Consider the following 23,521-nt stretch of genomic DNA (forward strand, 5'->3'; position numbering starts at 1 on the left):
TGTTAATACACCACAGACAAAGTTACCACTGATGCTCCGTGGGTAGCATTTTACTTGGTACTTTAAGATTTGCAAAATGCTTTACAGTTCTTATTTCATTTGGTCTTCACACTAGCTCTTTGAGGTCGAGGCTAATATTCTCTTTCATTGTTGTTGTTCCGTCATTTCAGTCATGTCTGTTTGGGGTTTTCTTGACAGAGGTTCTGGAGTGGTTTACCATTTCTTTCTCCAGCTCATTTTACAGAAAAGGAAACTGAGGCAAACAAGATCACACTGCTAGCAAGTGTCAGAGGTCAGGTTTGAACTCAAGAAGATGAGTTTTTTTGACTTTAGGCCCACTACTGTGTCTACTGCACCATCGAGAAAACATCCTCATTTTGTAGATGAGGAAATAGAGGTCGACAGAGGTTAAAAGACTCGCCCAAGGTCATACAACTACTACATATCTGAGACCTTATTTGAACTCTGCTCTTCCTGACCACAAGTCCAGTGCTGCCACTGAATTCCCTTTGTGAACATTTTGGAATAATTGATCAAGAGAAGATGATTCTCAACACAATCAAAGTTGTTTATGATGATAAGGGAGAGCGTTTTTCCAGAGAAAAGAACTGAGGAAATGCTTTTTATCCAACTGCTCTAGGGTGAACATTCTTATATGCTTTGGAAGAAAAATAATCAAATGAAAGTCTTGGATAAGACAAATGGAGATAGATAGAACTGGGAGATTAATGGAGGCATACAATGTAGCCAAGAATATAAGATATATAAGATGGAATCTCTGATGCTTAACAGCCCTGGGCTTGGGAGAGATGCCTAGGACATTCTGAAAAAGAGGTAAAAAATAAATAGATTACAGGATGTAATCAGTCCCTCAAAGGAACATGCTTCCTTCAAGCATTTCCATTCACTAGATGAATGTAAGGCTCCCCATTACCCTTTCCAATGGCCCAATGACTATATCTGATTTGCTGCTAGGCCTCTGCACAGTCTTCTAGAAGTAAAATACAATAGTAGGTTTATGAGTTTTTGGGTCTTGAATTCTAATTCCACAACAAATTTTAGTTAGAAATTCCTTTTCCCTCTTGACCTGTTATTTTTGCCTTGTGTTACCTTCTGTTCACTTTTTGTAGGCTGATTTTCTTCATCCCTTTAATCCATCCATCGATCAATAATCATTTATCGTGTGCCTGCTTTGTCCAAGCACAATGCTAAGTGTAATAAAAATAACATAAAGACAAAATACATAGGTTTACATGAAACACATATAAAATAGATACAAGCTCATATGGGAGACAGGTGAAGCTAGGTGGCACAGTGGGTAAAACACTGGACCTAAAGTCAGAAAGATTCATCTTCCTGAGTTTGAATATGGCCTAAGACACTTAATAGCTATGTGACTGTGGGCAAGTCATTTAGCCCTATTTATCTCAGTTTCCTTATCTATAAAATGAGCTCCAGAAAAAAATGACAAAACGCTCCAGTACCTTTGCCAAGAAAATCCCAAGTGGGGTCACAAAGAGTTAGATACGACTGAAAATGACTGAATGATCACAACATATGGGAGAAGTGAACAGCAGCTGAGGGGTCAGGCTTAGATTTCATGTAGAAGGTCCACTGAAGCTGAATCTGGAAGGAAACAAGGGATTCTAAGAGGCAGAGGGAGAGAGAGAGTGGATTCTAGGCAAGCAGACATGGCCATGGAAGATGGTGTCTTCTGTCTTAGGAATAGTAAGAAAACCAGTTTGGAGGACCCTGGAGTGGGTGAAAAGGAGCAATGTGCAATTAGGCTGGAAAGGTAGATTGGGGCCAGCATGTGAAAGTCTTTAAAATAATAGAGTTTATATTTTGGTCCTAGTGGGGATAGACAGTCATTGGAGTTTATTGAGTAGGGAGGAGTAACATTGTCAACAGTGGGCTTTAGGAATATCATGTTGGCAGTTATGAGAAGGATATGTTAGAGAGAGAGAGAGAAATGAGACAAGCAGACCAATTAGGAGGCTTTGAAATAATACAAGGGAGAAGTTATGAGGGACTGAAATAAGGTGGTCTAAGTGAAGAAGAAAGAAAGGGATCCATATGGGAGAGGCTATGAAGATCACAAGATTATGCAGGGATCGGATGAACTGAAGAAAACTCTAAAGTCATGAACCTGGTGACCGCAAGGATGATGGATCCTTGGACCAAAACAGAGAAATTTAGCTGAGAAATGGGTGTATGGGACAAGACCGTGAGTTCTGTTCTGAGTCTGAAATGCTTATGGAACTGTCCAGTAGGCAGTTGGTGATGAAAGAACAGACTGGAGCTCAAGAGAGCTTAGGGTTGAATATAGAGATCAGTGAACCAATAGCATATAGATGATCATCAAAAGTATGGGAGCAGATTAGGTCACTAAGTGAGAGAATATAGAGGAAAGGATCCAAACACTGGGTTATCTCCTCCCTTGTTAGTAGTTTTCATTCATGTTTCTCTTTTCCTTTGAATAGGAAAGTTTTGGCAAGGGCAAAACAGATAAATTCAATCTATTTGGTTCCCCTCATGGAAAAGATTTGCTCTTTAAGGACACTGCCAACAGACTTTTGAGGGTCCCTCCAAAGATGGACTATGAATTGTACCTGGGATACCAATACATCCAGGCCATTAAGCCTATTAAAGGTAAGTAGAGACTCTGGTCCATATCGGGGGGGCCCAAGCAGTCTGATGTCAGCATATGGGGCAGGCCATTATTCTAACTCAATTGTGGGCATTGTAAGACATCACAACACTTCCAGGCATTTTGCCCTTTGAGAATTCCAAAGCACTTTCTAAAAATCTGTGGCAATTGATAAAATGGAAAAGCAGAGACTCAAAGGGTTTAAATGGCTTTCTTTCGCTGGTCTCCCACAGGCCAGCTGTTAGACCAGATGGTTCTCAGTGTTTGTCGACTGAGTGGCAGCTTTTTAGAGGTTTTCATTTGAATGAAGGACAGTGGCAGACATTTCAAGAACTATATCCTGAGGCTATTTTGCTTGGCACAAAGGAAATTTTCAGAATGTCTCTCCCCAACATAACTATGATCCTCAGTTCAACTTCCCAGGAAATCTTCCTACCCATCACAGTTCCAAGATGACATACTAGGGAAGTACAGAATCAGAGAATGTCAGGGACAGAAGGGACCTTAGAGGTCATATATTTGAGAATATACATTCATATATTTGAAAGATCACATATATCATATATTTGAGAATCTGATTACATAGCAGAGAATTTCAGTGGTAGAATGAACATTAGAAATTATATATGAATATATGCTGAATATATATGGTATATGAATACATATGATATGTGAATATGTCATATATTTGAGAGATTATATACTTGATCATATGTATTTGAGAATATATATTCACCTATTCCAGAATCATATATTTCAGAATCTGATCACATATCATAGAATTTCAAGGATAGAAGGGACCTTAGAGATCATATATTTGTTTCTCTCCTTTTAAATATGTGAAAATAGAGGCTATCAAAGGAAAACGACTCTCCCAAAGTCATATAGGGAGGTCCTTGAGAATCCAGGTCAAATCAGTTAATTAGGAAGTATTTAGAAAGTAAGCTTCTGGCATATTTTGGTTTTGTTTTTTAATTATCCTTAATCTCTAGCACAATTCCAGGCACATAGTAGGCACTTAATACTTATTAATTACACTTGAAGATAGTATACCAGAGTGGAAATGAAATGAAAAATGGTCTGTTCTAGGGATTAGAGGATCTAGGTTAAAACCAAAGCCTACTACCTGCACAGCCTTAGGCCAAGTCCCATAACCTCTCTCTATCTCTGTTTCCTCATCTGTAAAATGAAGGGGTCAGAGTAGATGGCCTCGGAGGTCTCTTTCAGGGCTACATCTGTGATTCTATGGTGTGGTTTATATTCTGGCTCCCTTATTAACTGTGTGACTTTGGGCAAATCACGTAGATGAATTAAACTGCATCCTTGAAACTATTGTACACAGTTTCTTAATCTAGGGTTCATGCACTCCTAAGGGATCTATAAATAAATTTCTGGGAGCCTGTGATCTTACATAGACAAAAAAATTACATCTTTATTTTAACCAATATCTACCTGAAATTCATCATTTCATTCAATTATTTAAAACTATTACTCTGAAAAGTTGTTGTTAGTCCTTTGTTCCCAAAGAGGACCAATGATGTCATGAGAGTGATGTCTTGACTTGTGCATTTAGGGGTCCATAGGCTTCACCCAACTGCCAGAGCTGACCAAGACACAAAAAAGGGAAGGAACCTCTCTTGGTGGTAATACGCTACCGCCGCCATATCATGAGGGCATGGCCATCTAGTGGGGGGAACTGCAAGCTGAAAATCCAGAAATTTAAATTTGGTCCAAGGTCCTGTTGGCCTAGGAGAGATCTACAGAGATCCTACTTTGCCTCTCTTCCCTTCCAGCCTCCATTAGAAATTAAGAGAATCACTTCTCTTTTCTAAAGATTATATGACCATGTGATTTGGGCCAGAAGGGACCTTGGAGGTTACTTGGTCTAGTCCTCCTCGTTTTAAAGAGGAAAAGATGGAGGCCAAGAGGATTCTTCCTGGATTGTAATGGGGACTAGGGGGAGGTAGTGAGATCAGTGTGTAAAAGATCTTGTGTTCCTGGGTGTTAAAGGAAATGAAAGAGATCTTCTGGTTACAGGATGAATGATAACCTCCTTTAAGTGCCAGAAATCCTAACCCTAAGGAAATTGAGGGAATTGAAGGGATGAGGACAGCAAATGGTTAATTGTGTGAACTGAGTGAACCATATTGTGACAGTTCAAGATCTCGTTCAGTTTCCTTCCTATTCAATTATGGGTCTAGTCCAGTTTCTATCTTTTAATAAAAGTTTATCCAGTTATAGGAATTGGGAGAAAACCTTATTGTTTTGCTTAAACCTAGCTCTGTGTGACTGGGAAGTTGGACCACCTCTCCTTGCCTCAGAGATCCTTAACCAAGGACATAGGTTGTGCAGAGCAGAAACTCAGTCAGACCCAAAGATTGATGCAAGGAGTTTTCTTACAATTACAAACTCAAGCAACTCATATGTCTTAACTGAAAATTGACCCCACCATGATCAATCAATTATTGCTTCCACAATCCTTTGATTGTTTACACTTGAGGGGAGTGGGACACCTCTTTTTCTTATTTCAAGGAATTGTACCTATTTGCTCTTTTCTTCCTAATTTGGAAAATCCCTACTCTTTCATCTAAGTAGAAGTTAGATGACGTAATGTATTGTTTCCTTTTAATTAATTGACCTTATTGGAATAATTGTTTTTAATATAGACAAGTTTGTCTCTCCCTCTATTTGGGGTCCAGGCCTACGCTAAGGTGTCTGGTCTTGGTTTGTTGGGCAATTGTCATACATTGTCTAATAAATCAATAAGCTCAGAAGATCAAACTTCTGTTTTCTTAGTCATTTCATCTTTCACTGACCACAGCTCAAGCATTTTCATAGAGCATTTTAAGAATTGATTCTCAGGCCAAACTCTGACTTCTCTTCCCAGGTCATGCCCTAGACAAGCTCCATTCTTTAGGGGACAAGAAGGTGAAGTGGTGCACAGTAAACCATGAAGAAAAGAAAGTATGTGACAAATGGAGTGTGTTCAGTAATGGAGTCATTGCATGTGAGGTGGGAGAAAACTATGAAGATTGCATTGTCAAGATAATGGTAAGTACCTCCCATTTTGGTACAACCTCAGTGTTGTGGGGTTCTTCAGTCTAGAGGATCTGGGTTCTAGTTACGGCTCTACTTCTTACCAGTTGTATGACCCTGAACAAGCTGCTTGGCTCACTGGGACTCAGTTTGTTTACCTGCTTGGCCTAGGTGATATTGAAAGTACTGTCTAATTCGAAACTCCTACCATTAAAAGTAGGGATTTCCCAACAGAGAAAGAAGATGATGAATATTAATAACAATATTTCTGCTGAGTCTGGGCTTCTTTGTTAGGGAATTACATTGAACACCAACTTCCCAGGAGTTAAGTGTATGGCTGCCATTGATGAGGGATGGCTCCCAATAGGTTCAGCAGGGACTCTGATCTTATCTTGAGACCAGAACCTGCTATTCAGTCTGGAAAGAATTCAGCTCAGCATTACTTGGAATCAGAGTTGTAAAAGTTTATTATACACCTTACAGCGGGCAAGGATCCTTAGGGGACCTGCAACCTTAAATGGGGTAGAATTAAGATTTATATAGAATCATCCATAGTAGAACCTGTGCCAATTATGCTAACTAGGTGATTAAGGTTGGGATTACAGAGGAGTTAAGGTGGGGACTGTGTAATGTAACTGTGCAGGCATATTGCCCATGATTCACTGGGAAAAAGCCCAAGGTGGGGCTACCTAGAGGTGTGGTTTTAGGCTTGAAACGTCACTAAGTCAGCAAGCAGTCAAGGGCTGATGGAGAAGTGCCCAGTCTGCCACCCATCAGTGTCATGTTTGACAAGATTAATGTCTGGGAACCAAGGCTAACCAGAGACTCAGGGGATAATAGGCAAAGGAGTTAACACAGAGATAGGGTCCTGAAGGATTCATTGATGCAGCCAAGGAGTCAACCTAGAGATAGGGTACTGAAGGATTCATGGGGGCAGCAGGACACTACACAAGGGGGAGATAATAATTGCCTAAGCTGGAATGTTTACAGATACCTTTGTGAAGGATTGACAGGTATAGCTTGTTAGTGTTTCAAGGCTTAGATAAACACTCCATGAGTTGTTGCTGGGCACAATTAATGCTTTGAAGCTAGGGGCATGGAGAGAAGGGACAGAGTGAATGCTCTGAGACTGGGGAGGGGGTGGGGAATGGAGTGTGATTTTACAAACTGGTTTTACAAATTGATGTTACAAAGTGGTATTACAAATTGATGTTACAAATATAGATCCCAAGAACCCCATCATTCCTGTTGTTACAAATTGGTATTACCAACTGAGTTTACAAATTGATTTTACAAAGATAGATCCCAAGCACCCCATCATTTCCCCCTTAAACAGATGATACCCAAATTCATTTGAGGACAAGGGCGATGATCTCCACTTCCAGAACTGCTTCTCGCTGGGAAGGGGCGTAGAGCTGTCCCTGCCTCTCAGGGTACCATTGTTCCAAGGGTGGGGTTTGTAGCCAGTGTCCAGAGCCTGGCTGATGTCAGGTCCAGGGAGTGATGTGTCATGGTCTTGGAGAGTGGTTGGTACTCAGCCTGAGATGTCACCTGTAAGTGAAGGGTACTGAGCCTAAAAGACACAAATCTAGCAAAGAGATTAAACAAACAAGGGCCAAAAAGTAGTAAGAGAAAATTGACCAGAAGTGGGGTAAGTATGGGCTAGTATAATCCATTACTCAGACTATTTCACTTTCCTTTATATTTTCCCATAGACAAGATACCTCATAAGTTTTTATTCTTTTACAAACATAGTACTGCCTTTAACAAAAGAGGTTCCTGACTTGGACCTCACAGCTAGATAGTAGATATACATACTTGTTTCACAAAGCTTGCTTATCCTCTGATTACACTGGAAGAAAAAGATACTTCAGAAATTGAATCTTTTACATGTACATTCAGTTACAAATGTTAACTTTTGCTTAGATAATGGAATAACTACAAATTCAGATCAAAACAGCAAGATCTCTTCTGCTTTACAACTCATTACATTAATTTAGCAATAAGTTTATCTTGCAAATGAAAATTTTAGCAGGCCTTTTTAAAATCACACTAGAGACTTAAAAATATCTTCCAAAATGTTTTCCCTTCTTTTAAAAGTTTCAAGATTTATAAATGATCACTAAACTTTTATGAAGAAAGTTGAAAACTTTTAAAATGATCTTAAGCAGTTTGCATAACTTTCTGCACATGTTCTAATCCTAGATGAAAATAACATTAGATTTTCCAGTAAGCTAACAGGAAAGAGCTCACATCTTTTACTGACTACTTGCTCTGATCATAGAAACCTGCTATAGAAGGAAAAAAACAGGGACCCGTGACATTCCACATATGACAGGATAAAACATCCTTGATTCTGTTTAAATTCAGGTTAGTTACAGATATCCATCCATGCAGTATCCATTCTATCTCAAAGCTAGACTCAGGAATAGGTGGGGAACATTCCTTTTCAAAGGAACCCCATGGGTAAACTGAGCCAGGAGGGATCCCATCCCAGATGGAGGCTGAGATTGTCCCTTCGGTCTTTACCAAATGCAGACTTCCACCTGTCCACAGTACAGGGTCACATTTCCTCTGAGTAGCTTGTGGCATTTTCTCTCAGATTCTGATTTAATGCCGGAAACTATACCTAAATTCAAACTCAAAATAAAATTTAGTTATGGTCCCAAATGCCTTTTACCTTAAACAACAAGCCTCACCAATCACAGCTTAGAGCCAGTTATAATTATTTCTATTCTCTTGGAGCTGCAATAAGCAATAAAGATTTATCAGGTCTCACAAATGTAAGGAATTCCATTTACCATCTTTCCTTCTGAAATCTAAAAGCCAATTGATAGAAATCACTTTTAATCCTTGCAACTTCTTAGCAAGTTAGATTCATTTAAAAACTACATGACTGAAAAAAAAGTTATTTTCCCAATGACCTTGCTTAACAGAGATAGTTTCCAGGGAATTTGGCAGTTTTACAACATCGTAAATGCAGGAGTGAATGGGGGAAGAGCTAATAATGATGCCCATGTTTATCCAATTCTCATACATGCAGGAGGACTGTTCTGAATGGGCAGAACTAGTCAGAATAAAGTTTTTACAATTTTATGTTTTAGCATTAAAACAGTAGCCAAATAACTTAGTTAACAGTCTTACAATTTTAAACAATCTTAACTGAAAATTCCTTTTTAAACAAAGACAGACTTGGAAGCTTATGATTTCCCAAAATTATAAATATTATAACACTTTAAGAGAAACTGCTTCTCATACAACACAGACAATACAGCTGTTTACCAGTAACAATATCATAAACAATTATCATGTTCTTAAATTTGAACTTTGAAATAAAAACAAATGAATTACCAATCTGATGACCTTGAAACTCCAGTTTTTGAAGTTACACAGAACTAAAATCTTCTTGGTGCTACACAACCAATCAACTTATCACTAGAAATCAATTACAGAGATGGTGAATGTGGTGATCCATAAACCTTCAAATTAACATAAATACATCCTTAGATGAAGCAAGCTTGAAAACTACATCCCTATATTTTTCTTCCCCCTTTTTCCCCCAGGTTTCTCATTTGCTCAATAAGAATTGTAAAAAATACCTTTATAATTCATTGGGCAGGGAATAATTCATTTCATCATTAGTAATGTGGAAACTATAACTTTAAATCACTGTATATTTCCAGCATAGCCAAAAAGTTAAATGAACAATCAACTATCACAGTAAATATCAGCAGTATTATTACTACCTGTTTGTATCCCAAATGTAACAGCTTTAAATCATCATATATTATAACATAAAAATCCAATTCACATGAAATAAACATTTTAACATAGGGTTAGCAGAACTGATAAAGGAACATAGCTAGTTTTACACAACTTTTTCTCTCATATTTTAGTTTCAACAAAATTCAGATTGAAAACTGCTTTATGTAAAACCATTTCTGGCTCACAATGGTCGCTCAACTTTTACAGTATAAGAGGATTTTACAATTTAGGTTTTACAATTTAGAGATACCATAATAAAACAATGACATTATGACATTAATTGCATTTCCAATTCATCACATACGAAAATTATTGATAGAAAATTAGACTTACCAAGTGCAGAGGCTTTCCTCCTCTCCCCACAATTGCAGAGCCTGGTTGTGGACCCAGGGGTTTGAAAGGAGAGAGGGTCATCTGCATGTCTAGTGTTGATTTCAGGGTACCTAGGGGCCCAGGGCTGTTGCGAGTGCGGCCCTCGATATAGCTGCTTTGCCTCCCCCCTCTTTTACTTTTTCAAGTGGGGGAGGGTAACTCAAATTCCCTACTACTCTTCAGCACTCTTGTTCCTTATCTGATCTGGCGAGACAGGCTTTAACAAAATCTTCTCAAATGTTTTTTAGCTATTCTAACTTTTTCTCCAATAAACTTTATGTGTCCACTTCTTAGAAACTTCTTTGAAAGAGATAGCTTTGGCTTCTCTAGCAAGGGGAGGGGGAGTGGTGCCTACTCCCTTATCCCAGTTCTAGAGAACTCAAACACCTCACCTTTCATATAAAATCTTAGAAAATATTCCAATTTGCCTAAATGCCAAATAGTAAAATGAATTCTGTCCTATCTTTAGCATGAAATTAGGAGTGACACTTTTCAAAAATGACCAGAATGCCTTTCAGTTGCATTGTGTTACACAAAACTTTCCTCTTTTAGGTGAAGCAGGAAATAGTTAAATGTTGGTCTGCCTGCCTCTTTGATCTGAGGGAGAAGATTCCCTCCCTTTCTTATCACCTTCTCCTCACTCCACTTGGCCAGAGTGGAATGAAGAGGAGGAGATTTTCAAACTTAAAGATCTTAAAACTTCTGTTCACACTTTTCAATAGCAACTAACTTACACCTATCTTAACTTCCTACCCATGTAGCACAGTGCCATAAGTCATCTTGTCCAAAAAGCAAATTGCATATAGTGGGAAAATATGGCATCAGAAGAACTAGGTTGAATTCCCGACTGTCACTTCCTTGGTCTGTGATCTTCCAGGAATCATTTTATTACCCTGTGTTTCTCATCTGCAAAATGGAGATAATAGAATTTTGGAACTGAAGCCTGGTCCAATTCCCTCGTTTTTTCAAATGAGGACCTTGAGTATATGAGAACAGAGTAGTAAAATAATTTTCCCAGACAGAATTATCAAGACAGAGAAACAGATCAAGTAGACAGTTTCCAAACTGTCCAACCATTACATCCATACCAAATCAACATCTGAGTTTCAAAGCCGGGGGACTCTCAACTACGGCTTCCCAGAGTTTCATCTGATCAAATCACAGAACACTTCTCAAAGTGAGCCCCAAAACAAAGCTACACATCAGGGCTTATATAGCCTTCTCCTGGCTCAGAGAATGTAACAACCTTATTGACTCACTGCCCAATCAAAGATTATCTACTGAAAAACAAGCCTCCCACCCTAGGCTCCAGGTGCACTTTAGCCTAGGGGCAGGGAAGATCTTAAAAATTTACATTCCCATTAGAACAGGGCATCCCCCATCCATGTGGGATGTGTCTTGGGTCTATTAAAAAATAGACTGGATTCCGGTCTGCCCAGACTGAAACCATCCGATCAAGCCTTCCTAGGTGCTTGAATGGAGAACCCAATGTACAGGACGAGAGGGAAGAGGTAAAGGGAGTTACCAGGGAAAGCTTGAGACCACAGACTTTCCTCCTAGCTGGCTCGACAAAATGATAAGGGATGGCTCCCAATAGGTTCAGCAGGGACTCTGATCTTATCTTCAGACCAGAACTTGCTATTCAGTCTGGAAAGAATTCAGCTCAGCCTTACTTGGAGTCAGAAAAGTTTATTATATGCCTTACAGCAGGCAAGGATCCTTAGGGGACCTGCAACCTTAAAGGAGTACAATTAAGGTTTATATAGAATCATCCATAGTAGAACCTGTGCCAATTATGCTAACTAGGTGATTAAGGGTGGGATTAGGGAGGAGTTAAGGTGTGGCAGTGTAATGTAACTGCCCAGATATATTGCCCATGATTCACTGAAAAAAGCCCGGGGGGGGGGAGGGGCTACCTGGAGGTGTGGTTTTAGGCTTGAAATGTCACTAAGTCAGCGAACGGTCAAGGGTTGATGAAGAAGTGCCCAGTCTGCTACCCATCAGTGTCATGTTTGATAGGATTGATGTCTGGGAACTAAGGCTAAGCAGAGACTCAGGGGTTAATAGGATAATGAGTTAACCCAGAGATAGGGCCCTGAAGGATTCATTGAGGCAGCCAAGGAGTCAACCTAGAGATAGGGTACCAAAGGATTCATGGAGGCAGCAGGACACTATACAAGGGGGAGATAATAGTTGCCTAAGCTGGAATGTTTATAGATACTTTTGTGAAGGATTGATAGGTATAGCTTGTTAGTGTTCCAAGGCTGAGATAGACAATCCATGAGTTGTTGCTGGGCACAATTAATGCCTTGAAGCTAGGGGTGGGGGTAGGGGGAAGAAGGGACAGAGTGAATGCTCCAAGACTGGGGAGGGGTAGTGTGATTTTACAAACTGGTTTTACAAATTGATGTTATAAAGTTTTACAGACTGATGTTACAAATATAAATCCCAAGCACCCCATCATTCCTGATGTTACAAATTGGTATTACAAACTGAGTTTACAAATAGATTTTACAAACATAGATCCCAAGCACCCCATCACCATTATTCAGACAATCTGTTCTGTACTGAGTCTCTTCCTCCATGCCCAGGAACTCAATGGAGCCATCAGCCAGTCTAATAAATGAATGCCTTTTGGTGCTCATGGGAATCTGTGCTTGGGAAAAAAACCTGGGTCTCTTTAGGCACCCCTGCTTCACTGTTAGCCTTGTGACATGGACAGAAATGAGTCAAAGATAGTACTTTGTAGGTAGTGTCTGAAAACTCCTGTCTCAGTAAATGTGTGTTCTTTTTTCATTGTTGTGCATCCACAAAGATGTTTTATTGCCCACCAGAGAGTCATAGCCTTCCCTGCAACATGTGTGACTTGACTTAGTGTAAAAGAAATCCCCCCTCACCTCTGCCATGCCAAGGAGAGTGAGATTTTCTTGCAAAAAAGATGTGCACTTATAAAAAGTAATATTTTAAACTGTCATGTGCTGGGTCTCCTATGTTGTATCATAGACTGTCTGCTTTCTTATTCCTCTATAAAATTAGGGAGTTGGATTAGATGACCTTGGAGGTCCCTTCCAGGTCTATATTTGTGATTCCAGGAGCCTTAGAAGTGACTTTTTTTTTTTTTTTAGCAATCGGGGTTAAGTAACTTGCTCAAGGTTACACGGCCAGTTATTTCTGGGTGTGGTGCTGAGTATCTGAGCCCGGATTTGATCCAGGTCATCCCAACACTGGAGCCGGTACTCTTACTCGCTGTGCTACCTGGCCGCCCCTAGAAGTGACTTTCAACATGGGGAACAGCACAAGTGGGGTAGGCCTGGCATCTGAGTCAGCAGACAGCCAAGGTCAATTCTGCAGATCCGTGAAGGATTGCAGTCTGTATTTCTCTTTGGATGTCTTCAGAGGTCAAGGGAGGGGAGCAGTGACTATGGAAAAATACAGTGCTGATGAAGCTAACAGTGATTATAACTAACATTTATATGCAATGCTTTACAGTATTTTACATAACATGGTCTCAAGTGAGCTTCACAACAGTTCTGTGACATAGGTGAAACAGGTATAGCACACACCCTGCCCCCCTGCCGATTTTACAGATGAGGAAAATGAGGCTGAGAGAGGTTGTGGTTTATAACAGAAAATTTCCTTCCACCTCTAGAATGACCACTTCATATTCACCATTAGCAGGTCACACAGTAGTCAGAAGGACTTGAACTCAGATCTTCTTGACTTCAGGCCAAAGTCATCATGGATTTCATACTGGCCAATTAGCTTTATTATAATTTAGTAATTTAATTTAATAATATTATAATTTATACTGGGGATGAATGCTCCATAACCAAAGACTGCATTCCTTAATCCCAAAGTTTGTGAATAAGCATAGGTGGTCATAGGAGAACTGGGTGAGATGTCCAGAGAATACAGGTAGCTTAATAACCTTGGTAAGTGAAAGAAACTTATGAGGGGCAGCCAGGTAGCACAGTGAGTAAGAGCACTGGCCCAGTGTCGGTGTAACCTGGGGATTGTATCTGGGCTCAGACACTTAGCACCCACCCAGAAACACCTGGCCGTGTAAACTTGAGCAAGTTACTTAACCCTGATTGCTTAAAAAAAAGAAACTTATGAGGTGTCAAACAACCAGAAATATTGATATGGTGGGAAGTAAGACAGAGGACCTTGGTTTGAGACCTGTCTCAATTAGTTTTCAGCTAATTTCTCTGGTCCTTAGTTATCTCATCTATAAGATGGGGATAATAATTTTAAAATTGCCTAGTGTAGAGGACTGTTGTTAGGAAAATGCCTTGTAATATAAAGTGCTATATAAAAAGTGAGCTATTATCCCCCCCCCCAATTGTCTGCTGTGTGAGATTGATATTCGAGGTCATTTCTGGTGTCAAACTCTACCTAAGTTCCTGGCCTTCCCATCTTTCTCCTCCCTCCTTCCCCCTCCCTAATCAATCAATCCTGTCACCAAGCATGCACTGAAGCAGTCCTGATGGAGGGCTACAAGTGTGCATGGAGCAAGGACCAGTCCAGATGTTTTGGTAATGATGTGTTTTGCCCCCACAGAAAGGGGAAGCTGATGCCATGAGCACCGATGGAGGTTATGTTTATCTTGGTGGCAAATGTGGACTGGTACCTGTCCTGGTAGAGAACTACAGTGAGTAGAGGGAAGATTTCTCCTTGTGGTTGAATCTCTCTTGACTGCGGACAAAAGATTTTGCACATAGATCTCACTAGGAATCTTTTAGGCAGAAGGGTGGGAAATATCAAAGGGCTAAAACAGTATGACTAATACTCATTTAAATATTTAAAGCTCCAAGATAATTGAGACAGCTCAGCTTAGCCCATAGTATACACTAAGGTCAAATACCAGGTCTTTTTGTTATGCTTCTGGTGGAGAGAGGTTCTAATAAGCCCTGAAATGGTTAAAAGGCAAGAGGAAAGAGAAAACATGCGCCTGAGTCATCCACATACCCGAAGGGTGGAAACAAAATGGGGATGCAGTTTCACTTTTCATGTTATTCTGAACTGTGGGGAATCAGAGATTCTCCTTAATGGGATAAATCCTTATGCTTAAGGAGACTTGATATTTAGTGTTTGCAGAGGAAGCTGATGCACTCCTCTATCTTTATTCTTTCAGCACCTAAGAGTGGAGAGAGTCATGGGCCTGATTGTGTGAATAAACCTGCTGAGGGTGAGTTTGAATTGGGAATTCCAGGAGTGGAAGGAAAATTTCTGTTGTGATAAAAAGCAAAACAGCAAAGGAACCCCAGAAGATGAAATGGTAGAAAACCAAGGTCAGGTTTTTAAAAAATTAAGTTTTTTTGAATTAACAAAAATTCACTTATTTTCCCACTTAAAAAAAAGAAAAGAAAAACTCTAAGGTCAGTTGCAAAGAATCACTGGGGGATTACATATGTTCCAACAGATTTCAAGATATAGAACAGTCCCTGGTTGGGGTTCATTGTTACTAGCCCCATGGCAGGCTGAGAAGGGGATCATACCCATATAGGTATTTTTTTTTCTTTTTGGAGGAGGAAGGCTGGGCAATTGGGGTTAAGTGACTTGCCCAAGGTCATATGGCTAGTAAGTGTTAAGTGTCTGAGCCCTAATTTGAACTCAGGTCCTCCTGACTCCAGGGCTGGTGCTCTATTCACTGGGCCACCTACTTGCCCCCATATAGGTATTTTTTGCTTAGAAAATGGTAAAAACCAATCCATACACTTTCAAGCAGCCAGGATTAAATGTCAAGTGACTTCCTTGTCTCCCATCTCTGAAACAGAAGATTCTACTGGAGAGAGAGAGGAGACAAATTTCTGATTACACACACACACACACACACACACACACACACACATACACACTTTCTCTCTACAGATATATGTATGTGTGTATGTGCATATGTATATATATAAGATAAAACATAAATAATATATATGTTAACTGAGTGGAGATTAATTTTATCCTATACATACCTAGATGTATTATATATATACACATATAACTATATATACATATAAACATGTGTGTATGTATGTGTATTGGATTAGCTAGGTAGCACAGTAGATGGAGCACTGGGCTTGGAATCAGGCAGACTCATCTTCCTGAGTTCAAATCTGACCTCAGACACTTACTAACTGTGTGACCCTGGGCAAGTCACTTAACCCTGCTTGCTTCAGTTTCCTCATCTGTAAAATGAACTGGGGAAGGAAATAATATACCACTCCAATCTCTCTGACAAGAAAACCCCTAATGGGTTCATGAAGAGTGACATACAACTAAAAAATGACTGAACGTAAACATCTAATTGTAAAAGGTTTCCTTAAGAAACAATGGGTTCTTTTTCATTGCAAGTCTTTTGAGTACAGCCAGGATAACTACTTGTTAGGTATGTGGAGCTACCTTTTTAGTCATGAGAAATGAAGACATTGGCTGCTGAAGTCCTCCCACAACTCTCCAGTTCCATAATTCTGGAAACATTTATTTGTCTGTTTTCCCCTAGGCATAAAATAGTCTTGGTCTAGTGGTACCAAGTGGCCCCTTCAGGAGTGCCACAGAACACTAACTTGTGCATTTTGGGGTCTGTTTTTTTTCAAGGCTATTACGCTGTGGCTGTTGTTAAAGAAGGTACTGATCTCACATGGGATTCACTACAAGGCAAGAAATCCTGCCACACAGCAGTTGACAGAACAGCTGGCTGGAATATCCCCATGGGCCTGATATACAACAAAACCCTTTCCTGTGAATTTGGTAAGCTGGTTCTTTAAGGAAGTTTTTTATTTGCCTTTCTCTAGTGGTTAGAGACTTGGGGAGAGTTACATTGTGAAATCCCTCCTTACCCTGGGGGGTAGGGAGCACTAAATTCTGTATGAATAGAATCAGGTTAAAACAAATATCTAGGGCTGATGTGAAGGAGAAAAATAGTTACCAAATGACCTGGGTGATGGTGGGAGCGTATGAATTGATTTTCTTTATATGAGCCTTGAGTCTTGGGTTTTTTTTTAATCACTGTCTGATGGAGTCACCTCCTTTCTCTGCAATGGGCAACATACCTATCTGCCTGTTGCTTCATGTCTGAATATCAGATTAGTTTCAGGTTCTGAACTTATGGTCAGATATCTTCACTTCACTGAGGCAGTTATATAGTTCCAAATACAGGCTTTTAACATGGAAAGTAAAGGGAAGTACTCTTGTATTGATTCAAGTAGAAACAGCTGTCTTCCCTCTGTGCAGACAAATACTTCAGTGAATCTTGTGCTCCTGGAGCTGATCCTCATTCCAAACTCTGCTCCTTATGTATTGGCAATCCAGACTCACCAGTTTTGGATAAATGTGCTTCTAGTACCAAAGAAACCTACTATGGCTACAATGGAGCTCTGAGGTAAGGGTATTAGATCTAACCCTATTAAGAACACCACCACCAGCCCCAGCTTCTTCCCCTTTTTCTCTTGACATCTTTCCAATGCGTGAATTGCTCCTTCTCCCTAGCAGTTCTGGGCTATACTTAGAAAGGTGCCATCCTTAGGAAACAGACCTTCAAAGAGACTGAAAGATGCACACAATGGCACGGTCAGGGACCCGAGTGTCCCTGATGCTTGAGGAAGATGCTCTTTCTCCATAGACCCCCAAGATGCTTTGCCTTCCTGCTGCTTTTCTTCCAATTTTCTTAAACCTAGTTTTAACCGACTCTTCATTATTACAGCTTACAAACTCTTGCCCTGTAATTGAAAATGGTACTGGCACAGGATTACTCCGAATTGTAAGATCATAGATCAGGAAGGGCCCTTGTAGGTCATCTAGTCTAACCCCATCATTTTATAGATGGGGAAATTAAGACTGTGATGCCATTTGCTCAGGATTGGGCAGCTGGTTGGGGGCAGGCAGTATTCAGCCAGTAGTGAGGTCTCCTAACTCTCATCAAGGACTTTAGAACAGGCCAACAGGACATAGACCAGATCTGTGGCTCCACACATGTAGTCATTTGTGAGTCCTCCCAGCACAGACAGATTTATTGGGGTGTTGTTGGATTTTTTTTCCCTGACAGACCGATGTAACACCATGACCTAGGAGCAATGTGGCCTTTTGTTGTCTCTCAGTTGGAGTGAAGGCAGTATAGATTAGAAGCTGAATGACTAAAGGGAAAGGTGGCATTTTGCACTGGAAAGAATCCTGGTTCTGGAGTCAGAGAACCCAAGTTTACATTCCTCTTCTGATACATATTTACCTGTGTGATGTTGGGCATATCGGGCCTCATTTTTCTCATCTGTAAAATAAGTATTGATTCAAAAAGTTTCTGAAGTCATTCTAGAGCTCATTCTAGATCTATGATTGCTTTGTCTCTTTTATTATCATAGAATGAATGATTGAATCTCAGAATTAGAAGGGAGCTCAGTGATCATGTAATCTAACTTATATCCAAGAAAAAATTCTTTCCATGATGTCTAAGAAATTATTTAGACCACCCATGATCTAGACTCTGGGAACTGAAGTGGTAGGTAACTTAACTCCCCCTGAGGTATTCATTCCACTTTGGGATTGATCTAAATGGTTGTTGTTCAGTATTTTAGTTGTGTCTGACTCTTTGTGACCTCATTTGGGGTTTTCTTAGCAAAGATATGGGAGTGGTTTGCCACTTCCTTCTCCAGCTCCAGAAACAGAGGCAAACAGGGTTAAGTGACTTGCCCAGGGTCACACAGCTGTTAAGGGTCTGAATCCACATTTGAAATCAGGACAATGAGTCGTCCTGACTCTAGACCTAGTACTCTGTGCACTGTGGCACCACCTAGTTGCCCTAAAGAAATTCTTAGGGCTCAGCAATTCTGGAAAAGTGCTTTCTCCAAAGGGAGCCCAAGGGGACACAGACCCCATGATTTCATCAGTTTGAAACTCCCAGGTAGGAAATTTCTCCCATTAAGCTCAGACAAGTCTCTGATTCATAATTTAGTCTTGATAGTTGCCTGGGGCACAGAGGTGAGGGGATTTGGCCTGCATCCCACAGTTAGTGATCTAGGACATGTCAGAGGAAGGACTTGACATGGGGTCTTCATTCTGATGGGAAGATTAGCTCTCTCCTTACTTTACCTGGATACCTTTTAAAGGGATCATAGAATCATAGACTGAAGGTCAACCCTTTATTTTACAAGTAGGGAAACTGAGGGGCTGAGAGTCATGTGTCTTGCCCAAAGTCATATAGGTTATAAGTGATAAAAACCAGGACTTGAACCAAAGTTTTCCAACTCCTAACCCATCATACTTTCCATGGCATCTTGTTTTGGGGGATTTATTGGGAAAAAAAGTTGTAGTGTCAGAGAAGTCTACAGGATCTTTGGATCATAGCTAGGGGAGCAGAAGAAACCTCAGAGGTCATATAGTCTACTCTCCTCAGTCTATAGAAGACTGAGGCACGAGGAGGTTGTGGTTGCCAAAGGTTATACAGGTAGTTTCAGGGGAAAGATTTGACGTTATAAACATGTCAGAGTTTCTTTTGTGTTTGTTTCATGTAATGTTGTATGGTCAGCTGACATGAATAAAGTGATTGGTCAAAATGGATTATGGGACTAAAGCATTGGCTTCTTTTTGGTCTATAATAAATCACTGACCAGTTTGACCATGCTCAATCATGTATGGTGCATAATGACTTGATTGTTGGTCAGTCCTGACCAGGTTAAAAATAAAATATTTTGCAAAGATTTTTTACTATAAAATATTTTATTTATATAGAGAAACTTTCTTTAAAAAAAGTATTTTTTTACATGCATTTATAATCTCTTCCTCTCAGTGCACCACTCCTATTAAGCAAAATAAATAAATAAAAGCTGCATAATAAGTATTAATAGTTCAGCAAAATAAATTCCTACATTGGCTGTACCTGAAAATCTCTCTCTCTCTCTCTCTCTCTCTCTCTCTCTCTCTCTCTCTCTCTCTCTCTCTCTCTCTCTCTCTCTCTCTCTCTTTCTCTCTCTCTCTCTCTTTTAAGTTCATCACCTCTCTGGCAAGAAGTGAGTGGCATATTTCATCTGCAGTCTCCTTAGTTGAGGTTTATCACCACATGATCAGAGTTCTAAAGTATTTTGAAGTTAAATTTCTTTATAATGTTGCCATTATATAGCTTGTCTTCCTAGACAACTCACTTTGCCTTGCATCAGTTAAAAAATTCCTTTCCAGTTTCTTCTGAAACTATATTATAGTTTTTTATGGAACAGGAACATTCTATCATATTCATATACCATAATTTGTTTAGCCATTATCCAATAGGAGGACAGCCTCTTTCCAATGTTTAGCCCCTAACAAAAGAGCCATTATGGTATTTTGGTACATACATCTTCAGGAATTTTCATCTTATTCTTTATCTCCTTAAGGTATAAGTTTAACAGATCTTTGGGTCAAAGGGAAAGAACATTTTAGAAATTTTCTTTGCAGAATTCTAAATTATTTTCTAGAATGGAACAAATTCACAATTCTATCACAATGATTCAGCGTGCCTATTTCCCCACAATTCCTTTAACATTGAATATCCTCATCTTTGGTTATCTTTGCCAGTTTCCTGGATGAATAGTGAAACCCCAGAGGTTGTATTGTTGTATTTTGCTTTGATTTATTTTCAGTTCTCTGCACATTGATTTGGAGCAATCTGATGTAGTTTTTAATGGTTTGCAAATTCTTCTGAGGGTTATTTGTTCATATTCTTTGATCACTTATTCATTGGGTATTGGCTTTTGGTTTTATATATTTGTGTTAGTTCCCTTTATATCACACATGTCAGAACCATATCAGAGATATTGATTGCAGAATTTTTTTTTATCCAGTTGACCCCTTCCCTTATTCTAATTATACTGATTATTTTCAGGCAAAAGATTTTCAAACTCATTTAATTGAAAATATTTGTTCTATCTTTTGTAATTGCCTCTATCCTTTGGTTCAGAATTCTCCATTTGACCATACCTGTGAACAGTACTAGGGTAGGCTGTTATTATTAATATTATACACCAAGGCCCATTATGGATAATTGGATAACACTGAGATGTCTGAAGAGATAAGAAAACAAAACTTTTAATAAACAGTACTCAGATGATGAAAGAAAGCCACGAATCTAGTTTTGGCTTCCAATCCCAAATAGAGAAGAAACACAAATATGGTGATAGCTGTCTCTAATTTGTGTTTACTTTTAATGATCCTGATGCTCTGTGAGTATTGTTACCACATTTTAAAGTGTAATTCCACAGTTATGGCAATTTTATGAATGTTCACGAGGAAAAGAGAAAATTTAAATAAGACTCTAAATCTGAAAGCCAAAATGTGATGAATGGAAACATATTCACCCTCTCCCCTCTTGTTCTCTCCTCCACCCCATACTGGCTTATATAGGATGATAAAGTGGACATTGCTGTATCTCTCAAAGAGAACTATTGCATTAAAATCTTCGATGGCAAACAATTCCACCCTTCTCATTAAATAATGCTGTTAGATTTGGGGGGAAAAGTGCTGTGATAATCAAAATAAAAATTTTTTAATTTGCCTTTTCTTATTTGCTGTCATAGACACCACTAAAATTTTGTAGGAAGTAAGGGCTTCTATCACTGCTAAAATAATATGAAGACAGCTATCTTACGCCAACACAATGAATGAAATGTATTCTTGATGAGAACATGGGAAGGATTGAATGAATATAGTGGTTTCAGCATGGCATAGTAAGAAAAGCACTGATTCTGGAATCAGAGGATTTAGGCCTTCCCTGGGCCTCAGTTTCCTTATGTGGAAAATAAGGAGATTAGACTCAATGACCTCTGAGGTCCCTTCTAGCTGTAAAGTCCACAATCTTATAAAAGGAAGGTATATGACTCTGAAAAAGATTCTCTTCAAGAAGGAGAATCTTCATGCTGCCTTGCTTTTCATCTGATCTGTCTCTCATCTTTTGTAGATGCCTGGTTGAAAACAAAGGAGATGTCGCCTTTGTGAAGCATACCACTGTACTGGAGAATGCAGATGGTATGTGATTGCCTCTATTTTTGACTACCCATAAAATCATGCTCTCCAATGGGTCCACCCTTTGCTGAAAGTGAGTTAGATATGTGGGGAAATGCATGATCTCCTCTGGGCTCCGGATACAATTCTGTTCTGGTGAACCATGAAGTCAGGACCAATGGTGGCATGTGGACCTTTATACCAAACTTGCACAATTCAGTTCAACAAAGAGTGATTGAGTATGTAAGTTATGCAGAGCACTGTGCTAGGTGATAAGGGAAGCAATGGATTTAAGAAAAGGACATTGGGTTTAGAGTTAGTCAACCAATTTAAACAGAGTTTGAATCTTGGTGTTACTCATGTGGCGTTTGGCAGATCACCTCTCCTCTCAAGGTCTTAGTTCCCTGAACTGTAAAATGAAAGGGCTGGACACTAGTTGCTTTCTTAGGTCCCTCTGAGCTCTAGTATCCAATTATGTATAAAACACAGATAAGATTCAGGTTCAGATCTCTTAGATTTTTCAGTATGATACTTTAAAGTAAGACATTTGACAATTGTGGCACAGACTGTGACACAATCGCTAGCATCACCTTGGACTTCAAACAGCTGACACTATCTCTATTACTTACCTTAAGAAGTAGTGTTAGTCAATAAACATCTATTAAGTGCCTACTAGGTGCTAGGCACTGTGCTAAGATTTGGGCGTACAAAGAAAGGCAAAAAACAGACCCTGCCCTCAGGGAGCTCACAGTCTAATGGGAGGTAACATGCAAACAATGATGTACAAAAAAGCTATATTCAGGATAAATAGGAAATATTTAATAGAGGGAAGGCACTAGAATTATGGGGGATGTGGAGCCTTTTTGTAGAAGATGGAATTTTAGTTAGGGTATGAAGAAAGCCAGGAGGTAGAGATGAGGAGAGAGAGCATTCCAGGTATGGGGGACAGCCATTGCAAATGCCCAAAGCTGGGAGATGGGGTATCTTCTTTAAGGAGCAGCAAGGAGCCAGTGTGACAGGGATGTCAAATGTAAGAAGATCAGAAAGGTTGAGGAGGGGGACACAGAGGGACAGGTTATTAAAGACTTTGAATGACAATCAAGAGTATTTTTTATCTTTGATCCTGGATGAGATAGGGAGGCAGTGAAGTTTTGTGAGTGTGTATGTGTGTGTGTGTGTGTGTGTGTATTGGGGGGGGGGGTGTTATATGACAAACCTGACCTTTAGGAAGATCACTTTGAAAGCTGAGTGAAGGAAGGACTGGAGTAGGCAGAGACTTGTGGTATAATGAGTTTGGTTTTGGACATGTCTTTAGGACATCCAATTTGAGATGTCTAATAGGCAGTTGAAGATGAGAACCTGGAGGTGGTCAACAGAGAAGCTGGGGCTGGATAAGGAGATTTGAGAATCATCAACATAGAGATAATAATTGAATCCATGAGAACCGATGAGATCACCAAGAGAAATCATATTAAGAGAAAAGAGAACAGGGTTCAGGACAGGACCTGTAGGACATGTGAGGTTTAGAGAATATGACCCAGATAAAGATCCAGCAAAGAAGTTTGAGAAGCAGTGGTCAGCTAGGTAGGAGGAGAATGAAGAGAGAATGGTGTCATGAAAACCAAAAGATAGAAAGTCTCAAGGAGAAGAGGGTGACAACAGTGACAAAGGGTACAGAAAGGTCAAGAAAGATGAGGCTTAAGCAAAGGCCATTGGATCTGGCAATCAGATCATGAATGACTT

The 23,521-nt window shown here is 39.7% G+C and overlaps 1 protein-coding gene across 1 annotated transcript in view; it reads left to right on the plus strand.

The window, feature by feature from the left end:
* LTF (lactotransferrin) overlaps window positions 1–23,521 on the plus strand; it is a 44,483-nt gene that overhangs the window by 14,269 nt on the left and 6,693 nt on the right. Inside the window, exons 8-14 of the mRNA XM_069065039.1 lie at window positions 2,484–2,652; window positions 5,538–5,701; window positions 14,384–14,474; window positions 14,958–15,011; window positions 16,415–16,567; window positions 17,051–17,198; window positions 21,735–21,802. Coding sequence (XP_068921140.1) covers window positions 2,484–2,652; window positions 5,538–5,701; window positions 14,384–14,474; window positions 14,958–15,011; window positions 16,415–16,567; window positions 17,051–17,198; window positions 21,735–21,802 — 847 coding nt within the window. The remainder of the gene's footprint in view (window positions 1–2,483; window positions 2,653–5,537; window positions 5,702–14,383; window positions 14,475–14,957; window positions 15,012–16,414; window positions 16,568–17,050; window positions 17,199–21,734; window positions 21,803–23,521) is intronic.

This window comes from Petaurus breviceps, unplaced genomic scaffold (genome assembly GCF_028583685.1).
Source record: "Petaurus breviceps papuanus isolate PSGF00001 unplaced genomic scaffold, PetGlider_PUasm1.0 90654, whole genome shotgun sequence".
Lineage (NCBI taxonomy): Eukaryota > Metazoa > Chordata > Mammalia > Diprotodontia > Petauridae > Petaurus > Petaurus breviceps.